The 8,125-nt window shown below is 50.1% G+C and overlaps 1 protein-coding gene across 1 annotated transcript; it reads right to left on the bottom strand.

The window, feature by feature from the left end:
- Positions 1–375: 375 nt before the first annotated feature.
- On the bottom strand, positions 376–7,465 carry LOC126574615 (uncharacterized). The gene is made up of 4 exons (XM_050234900.1): positions 7,451–7,465; positions 3,378–3,509; positions 663–3,305; positions 376–594 (listed from the first exon to the last, which is right to left on the bottom strand). The coding sequence occupies exons 1-4, from the start codon at positions 7,463–7,465 to the stop codon at positions 376–378; spliced, it is 3,009 nt and encodes a 1,002-aa protein (XP_050090857.1).
- Between the last annotated feature and the right edge of the window lie 660 nt (positions 7,466–8,125).

Here is an 8,125-nt window from a genome sequence, read left to right as displayed (position 1 = left end):
AAAAAAAGGAAAATGCTGAGCGGCGAAGGGCAATTGCGGCCGTAGAGATTGGCTTAGAGAAAGGATCATAAATAATAATTAAATTAGGCTGCCAAAGACGTTGGTCGTGGTAAGATGGTGATGGTGTGTGTGTGTTCGAAATGAAGATCATAAATTTCCACCCAAAAAAAAACGAACTCAGCACCGCCCTTTCTGCCGCTCCGTTTGCTTTTTCCGTTTGTTTTCAAATTTGAATTGGCTGAAAAGCTCTTTCAAAGCTCTCAAACCGCGCGAACACAATCGCCCCACCGCCCCATCACTCTGAAGATCATCGTTTCGATTCGCGGATCACTCGTTGACCCCTCTTCCCCTGTGGTGATCATCGATCATCAACGGTTAATGCTGGTGCGGTGCCGGATGTACACTCTCGTAGGTGACGTCAGCGTGGAATCCTTTCTCGTCGGCCGTATACCGTACGTTCTGGACGCGCCCATCCGGCAGCAGTATGTGGTACTCACCACGTGTCACCCCGTTATCGTGGTTCTGAACGTGACCGAAATCATTTCCGGTGTGGAAATCACGCACTCGATACCCGAAGGCGTATCCTTCCGAGTCCTGCAGGAGAGGGAAAACAATCGCAAATTAGTAGCTGGCATTTTATGTGACGCCACTGGATACCGTACATCGTAGTGTTCGTCAGAGGCACCATCATGGTGGTGATGGTGGTGATGATGCTGCTCCTGATAATGATGTGAGATGGACTCTGGATGATGGTGGTGTGGCGGTGCCGGTGTACTGTGGACGTTGATGTGTCGGTACGCGTTCGTCTCGTGTCCTTCGTGAGCTTCAGCCTCGTCCTGGAATTCTGCGTGATGTTCCTCGATCGGTGCCGGTGTCGATTTGCCCGTATCGATAACGTAGGTGGCGTGTGTTGGAGGGGCAATCGTTGGTCCGATCAAATCCGCATCCGCCACATCCGACACGACCTCACTGATCGGTGTGTACTCCTTACTCATCGGAACCTGGAGCTGTGGATTCATCTGCACGGTATGGTAAAGGCTATCGTCGTACACGATCTTTGGTCCATTCTCGATCTGCACCGACCGGTAACCGGGCCGTGACATCTTTGGTGCCGGTGTGGTGGACTCGGGGAATGTGATCGGTGCCGTACTGTCTTGTGGTCGTTGCTGTTGCTGTTGCTGCTGCTGCTGATGGTTGCCCATCTGGACGGGCATGTGCAGTAGTTCATTGAGACCCTTCAACTGGACACTAGGTCGTTGACCGATCAGTGCAGAAAGCGCCGCAATACTGCCTCCGGTCGTATCGATCTCATTCGAATGGGTTGGAGGACTTTGCGTCGAAGCGATCGCTCGGTGATTGTAGTTCTCGTAACTGTCGTAGTACTGTTCCTGTTCCCGTGATTCATCTTTCGGATCGGGGATCACGATTTTCATATTTTGGAACGATTTGGCCGGTTCCTTGTATTGAGGTTGCTGGTATTGCTGTTGTTGTGGATGGTGTTGCTGCTGATGATCATACTGCAGTTCAACCGGTCCGTAGGGATTATCATACCCCCGAAGGGACTCACTCGAACCCGGACCCGTGATGTCCTTATCGTAAGAGATGGAAATGCTTGGCTGAACGGTGATCTTTGTGCGCGGTTGCTTCACCTGCACCGGCACCGGAATCTCCTTGATCACGTACTGGATCCTGGGGCGCTCTTTAATGATCACTTCCTCCTGTGGCCCGTACGCTCCCGAAGCGCTCTCCTCATGCGATCCTGCAGCTGCCCCGGAAGCACTAGGCGAGCTTGGCGTAAACAGTGTAGCAGCATGCCGGTGACGGTAGCCCGGAGAAAGATCATTCGCCTTACTCTGCTCTGCACCGCCCGTTGGCTTGAAGGTGTTCACGTACTGTGGGCTAATGACCAGCGGTTGTTGCTGCTGCTGGTGGACCGTCTTGTGGTACAATCGCTTCGGGCGCCGTAGATCCGAGTACGACCACCAGGCCTTCGGTATACCCTGCAACGTGCTGCTGGCTACCGACTGTTTGCCCTGACTCGATGTCCCCTTATCCTGTCCACCGGGTGATGCTGGCATCGGTTGGCTTGGCAGAAATCCGGTCTCCCCGTTCGATGCTTCCTCCACCGAAGGGAGTCTCGTTTCCGCGATCTTTGCACTCGGCACAAACTTGGGCTCCGTGATTTTCGTCGTCGTACTGTACGGTTTCTTGGTTTTGGGTTTTTTGTCACCAAAGAAGTACTTGGTCGTTGGTGGCGATGGTGGTGGTGGTGGTGGTGATGGTGCTACCGTACCAGTCTCCGAAGACACCGTCACCCCTTTGCCGTTCATCCGTTCGTTCTCCTTGATCGCTATGTCGATCGCTTTCTGCACGCCGAGCGGAAGATCCTCGTAGTTGGCGATCTGTTTCGGTTTCTTACCACCCCGCACCTTGATACGGCGCGACTCCTCGGGGCTCATGTCAACAGCTTCCTCCTGTTCTTGTTGCTGCTGTTGCTGCTGCTGCGGATGTTGGACACTTTCCCGTTTTTCCTTTCTGCTTGACTTTCGTTTGCGTCCGCTCGGCGACTCCGACTCCGACGGCCGTTCGACGATCTCATCAAACACTTTGCCTCGCTTGTAGCTATCCGAGGAGGAGAACGGATGGCGCAGGTTGACCGGAGGCTTCGCTGTCGCTTTCGGGGTGGTCACAGCAGCGGCACTCGTATAGCCCTCCGGCGTTTTGGCGTCCTCCAGCTCGAACTTGACGTAATCGCGCGGATCGGGACTTGCCGATCGTCGATTGCGGTGGCGAAATCCGGTCTCGCCAGTGATCGTGCCGGTGCCATTCACTGGGCCTCTTGGGCCACCGAGTAGCTTCGCTTTCCTCGGTGAGATTACCGCATCGGCCAGCTCGAAGCGTATGAGTTCCCTTGGTACCGGCTCTACACGATCTGTGTCGCCCGATCGCTTGGTACGGATCGCTTTGACCTCACTGTCATCGGATTTGCCCGTCGAGCCCGCAAAAACCATCGCATCGGCCAGCTCAAACTTGAACACTTCCCGGGGGATGATGTCGATCCGCTTCGGTTGCTTCACCGATCGCTGATGATGTTGTTGTTGCTGCGCCTGGGGCTGCGGCTCGAGCCGCTTCGTACGCACCGACGCTGCTACCTTGCGAAGGTTCTCCATCCGAATACGGTCGTTCCGGGTTTCCTCCGAGTTCTGGTAACGCTCGTGGGCGGCCGTGTAGGCGGCCATTCCCGATGCCTGCGAAACCGGATCCCGTAAATGGCGGTACTTTTTCCTCAGGTACGCCTTCATACCCTACGAGGACGAAAAGTCGAAGGCGAAAGTGAAACTCGGCTCGTGCTGGAGTGGCACACGAAGACAACTTACATTCCGGTTTTCGTTGGTCGACAGGAAGGCTGGGGTCGGAGCACGGCCCAGCTCAAACACATCCTCGAAGACGGCCGCCGGAGGGCGACCAATGGCCAGCACGCTGGCCAAGGGCACCAGTGCCAGTAGTGCCTGGGGAAAGGGAAAATTCGGAAAAGAACACAGAGTTAACCACTTTTCACGCCAATTACTACCGTTTTTCGGTGGCCGTTTAAGGAAGCGATTTGTTGTGAGCGACGGTCAACCTCATACGCACCATGAGGGTCTAATGGCCGTGATCTGGCCCATAACACGCACACTCGATCGATTGATGGTGTGATCGGTACACAGACATGGCACTGGTCAATTACCCAAAGAGAAGAACCAAACACTTGAACGTCTAAAAAGCGTGAGCGGTGCCAAATCGATCAGATCGAGACCGAGATCGGATCAAGGGGTGGGGGTGAGGCTGAGGTGACGAGAGTGAAACGCTTCGGAAAATGTTCTTCAACGTTCTCCACGGCTTGATGGCTGCTCCATTATGATGTCGACGTCGACGGTAAAGGTCACAACCCCATGAGAGGCGAGAGCTTTCAAACGCGATCACGGCCAAACGAGCGCTTTCTTCTGTGCTTCCGATCAACAAAGAACAAGGATAAGTGGCCGACACAAGACTCGTGGAACGTCGAGTGTCAGGGTCAGGCACTTGAAACAATGCCCCTTGGCATTTGCTTCCTTCTCCCTCGGGTTGCCTTCGTGCCACATTCGAGGTGCCACTACTTTCTGGGGGGGCTGGCAGGCGTCACCGGCACCCATCGTGCATGAGGTCTTCACTTTCATTCTCGTCACGCAGCCACTTACGGCTGGGGCTTTTGGCACCTCTTTAAAGGAGGTCACCGCGGCGTAGCGGTTCGGAAGCTCCTTTCTTCGTAGGAGTGCTACATCCTTCAAAATTTGGCAAAACAAAGTGTCAGTGCCAATCCGTTCTGTCTGATGACCTTTACCGATGGCGGTGACTGGCAAGCGTTAAAGCGGTTCTAATGGATATGATGAGACGGAGAGCGTACATTGTAGAGCGATATACAAATGACTGAAGAAAGAGTAGCTAAAGAATGTGTACAAAAACGTTTAACACGCAAAGGCCAAGAACGTTAACGTTGTTTTGTGTTTACTACGAACTCCTTATTTGTAAAGCATAATTCCAATTCTTTATTTAAATGACAAGCAAAGCAGTTGATGGTTTAATTATATAAAAGTTTAAACAAAGGGGTACTCTATAAGAAGTTTAACTATAGTCATCAATAAGGCTAATGACAATAGTCACCAATCAAGATGATGATATGCTATCAATAGAAGCTGGCAATGATAGAGAGTGTTTTTATGAGAACATGCATAAGAGGAACTCTCCTAGCGCTCGCAATAGCACTAAAGAACTTTATCTATACTGAAAAGAATCGGTATTATTTTTGTTTTCTGAATGGTGGTCTTCCTTTCATGAAATTTAGTGAACACTATTGTTCCTACAATTTTGGTATTTCTTTAATGGGGGACTTTGGTATTTTCGGGCCAAAAAAAGGCCCGTTTTTAACGATTTTTTGTGACGTAGCCATTCAACTGTATTTTTTCAAGTAAATGACATAATAGTGTACAACTTTTGAAGAATATTTGGTACTGTTTTGAGCAATATTCATTGAAAAATTAATCCATACCATCAAATTTGGGAAGTCGTGTCTTCGAAAAGAAGATTTTTCTGGTGCCCATCGTAGTTGTGTGACGGGTCATCAGAAAAATACAAATCGATATTCGTTAGAAAGATTATAAGTTTCTCTAGGTAGCTCCGGCACCGACTTTGAAAACGTTGGTTTAGGGAAACGCTCTTCAAAGTAGCGGGCTGCCTGGAGCCTTTGAATGAAACGCGGATTTTCAAAAATCTGTATCTTTGTCAGTTTTTCCTCGATTGATCCAAAGCATTTACACAATACTCTTGAAAGGATCAGCTTTCAGGGAAAAATGTTAAAAAACATGTGTAACTAAAAAATTAAATACCGAAGTCGCCCCTTAAATATTACTACTAATATCGAGCTGGTTCGACTGAGATAAAAGGTACGCGCTCGTCATCACCAAACTTATGCTTTCTTTTGATAACCTTGCACCGTTCTTGCCCTGTTTTTTGTTTCCATTTGTGACCTTCAAAAAGTAACGTAGTCAGCTGGTCAGTACCCTGCGACAATCAACACAGTAAGGTACTGTAGACTGTTTTGATAACAAAATTCGTCCAGCAGGCATAAATCGCAAACGGTCAGTAACTTCATTCTGAAAGGTGGAAAGTAGCAGTATTCGACATCCTCTAATGAATCTGTTTAATGTTGGGTCCATCCAACGAATATTGTAAAGGAGAAACACCTTAAGTTCTGTACCATAAGCTATTGGACAGCTTCGAAGCAACGCAGAAGCCGTTGGTCACACTTTCCATGAGATTAACGGAGGTCATCATTTCGTTCATTTCACTTTTTTTTGTTCTCCAGCACAAAGGTACGACTCACGAGCTTCGAATCCTACAATACTATACATTTTGCATAATGCCATCCAATCCATCACCCGGATTGATTATCTTACATAACCCGATATTATGAGTGTGGCTTATGGTTGTTCCAAAAGGGGAGCTTATTGCGGATTCTCTTTCGTATCTGGTCGAACCAAAACAAACTCTATCCTTCATTTGGAATCCCTCATCCTTTATCATCTTTACACGTTTGTTGGCTTTGCAGTCATTAGAGCCGTTGACATTTTAGCAAGAAATGGGATTAGCTAACAAGAAAGCGTCATAACTCCACACCGGTGGAGCTGGGTGAGGCAAGGAGAGCTTTAGTTAATTCCGCTTGATTAAACTACCACTAATCAACAATTAGCGGGCTCATTCCATTGTACCGCACCGAGCTAGTGAGCGAGTGTGCAAAAGGCAAAGTTAATTGATCGAATGATGGTTATAAACATGAATTACGGCCACACACCCTCGGCTTAACCTCATCTACAGCAGAAGAAGAAGAAGAAGAAGAAAAAGAAGAAGAAGTGGTGATGCTGGTGTAAAGTGTAACTCCAAAAACTACAAACTACTTCCTCCATTCGATCCACCCCACCCGGTGACTTAATTCCGATCAGCACGCAAACCTCGCTCGTCATCATTTGTCCGCCAGGGTGTAAGATTACATGTGTCGGCTACAAAAATTCTGTTTACACCGGAACACCCCTCCTCGAGGGTGTATCTTAGGGAAGTCATCGTAGCAGAAGCATCGTAGCTGCAGCGCCCTACACCCCCCTTGGTTGATTGAACCTTTTCACCATTCAACCGGAATGTACACCGGTCTAACCTTCGGCACTATACGCGCGGCAGCTTCCGAGAGGTGTCGGAGAGGTGCTTGAGAAAAGTGCGCCAACCACGGCCTGGCAGCTGCCACGGGCACACGTTACGGTGCCCATCGCACCGCGCTTACCTCACCGACCGACGCCAAAGTGCAGGTGAAGCTGAATTTTTGTTGGCTGTTGGTTTTTTTTGCTCTCCTCTCCACCTTGAAGCATCCATTGCGCGTTGCGCATTGTTCCGCCTTGACTTGGCTCCATGTGCAGCATATTCGCATCCACATTCAACAGCAGCAGCAGCAGCATCAGCACCACATACACACGCAATTGTATGTTGGCGGTGGGGTCGCGCAAGCGCGTGAACCATAAGCAATCAGATCTTTCGGTTCGGGTGGCATTAGCTGCGCGATCCAAAAGACTCACCGCCAAACCCATCCACAGCGTCTTGCATCTATCACCAAATGGTTGAGGTTGTGTTGGTTTTTTGGGACGAAAACTATTTTTCACTCTCCGGAAAGGCAGGAGGTCCCAGGATTCAATCCTCCGTCTCCTTTCATTAATCATGATTGGGATCATTTGTCATCAAGCGGGTCGCCTCTGCACGCGATCCTGCCGAGCTCGCGAAAGCGCGAATAGAAGAAAGGCAATCACCATCGACCACCAGCGAGCGAGTTCAGCCCCTGGATAATACCTACATACTGGCTGGCTGAAAAGATTATAAACGATCAATCACTTACACAGTACTTCCTCATATTGCGCGATCGTCGTCGAGCCGCCACAAAACCGGTCCGTATCGAGTGCGCGCGCGCGCACGCGAAGAAGCTGGATCGTTACTCGGTCCGCGAGATCCACTGATGCTGATGCTGCTACCGGAGCGCTTAATCCCGGAGTGGCCTAATGTTTGCCCCGATAAAGCGCCGGCCACTATACTCTCGCACTAATCACAGCACTTTCGATCGTTCACTGTTGGGGCAGGGTCGCGTCGGTCCGGGATGTGATCACGCTGGTATCATCACTTTTTGGGGTGAAACCGGAAACTTCACTTCCTGGACCTCAAACACACATTCCCTCTCTGGGGCACTGCCGCGATAAAAGACAACGAAACTCGCTTATCAGCAAGTGGCACGGTGCCATCAGTCGCGCAACATCCGCTACCTGGAACGCTGTTGAGCACAAGGTTCGTCGCTTATTCTGCCGTAAAAATACACGCACTCTCTGGGGGGTGATGCTCACACTCGGAAAAACTAAGTGGAAATGATGTGCCTCGTCGACGTCGTCGTGTTGTGCTCGACGCTGCTGATGAGGCTGAAGGCCGGCATATGGGGAGGAAAATGAGTTATAGCGATCGCGATCCGCTCACGGTAACCGCCAGGACGGTACTGACGGTCGAAGCGAAAGAGATGTTTACTATA

This window comes from Anopheles aquasalis, chromosome 3 (genome assembly GCF_943734665.1).
Source record: "Anopheles aquasalis chromosome 3, idAnoAquaMG_Q_19, whole genome shotgun sequence".
In the NCBI taxonomy this organism is placed as follows: domain Eukaryota; kingdom Metazoa; phylum Arthropoda; class Insecta; order Diptera; family Culicidae; genus Anopheles; species Anopheles aquasalis.
Note: the sequence above shows the minus strand (reverse complement) of the source record. Positions and strands in the feature narration are given on the sequence as shown.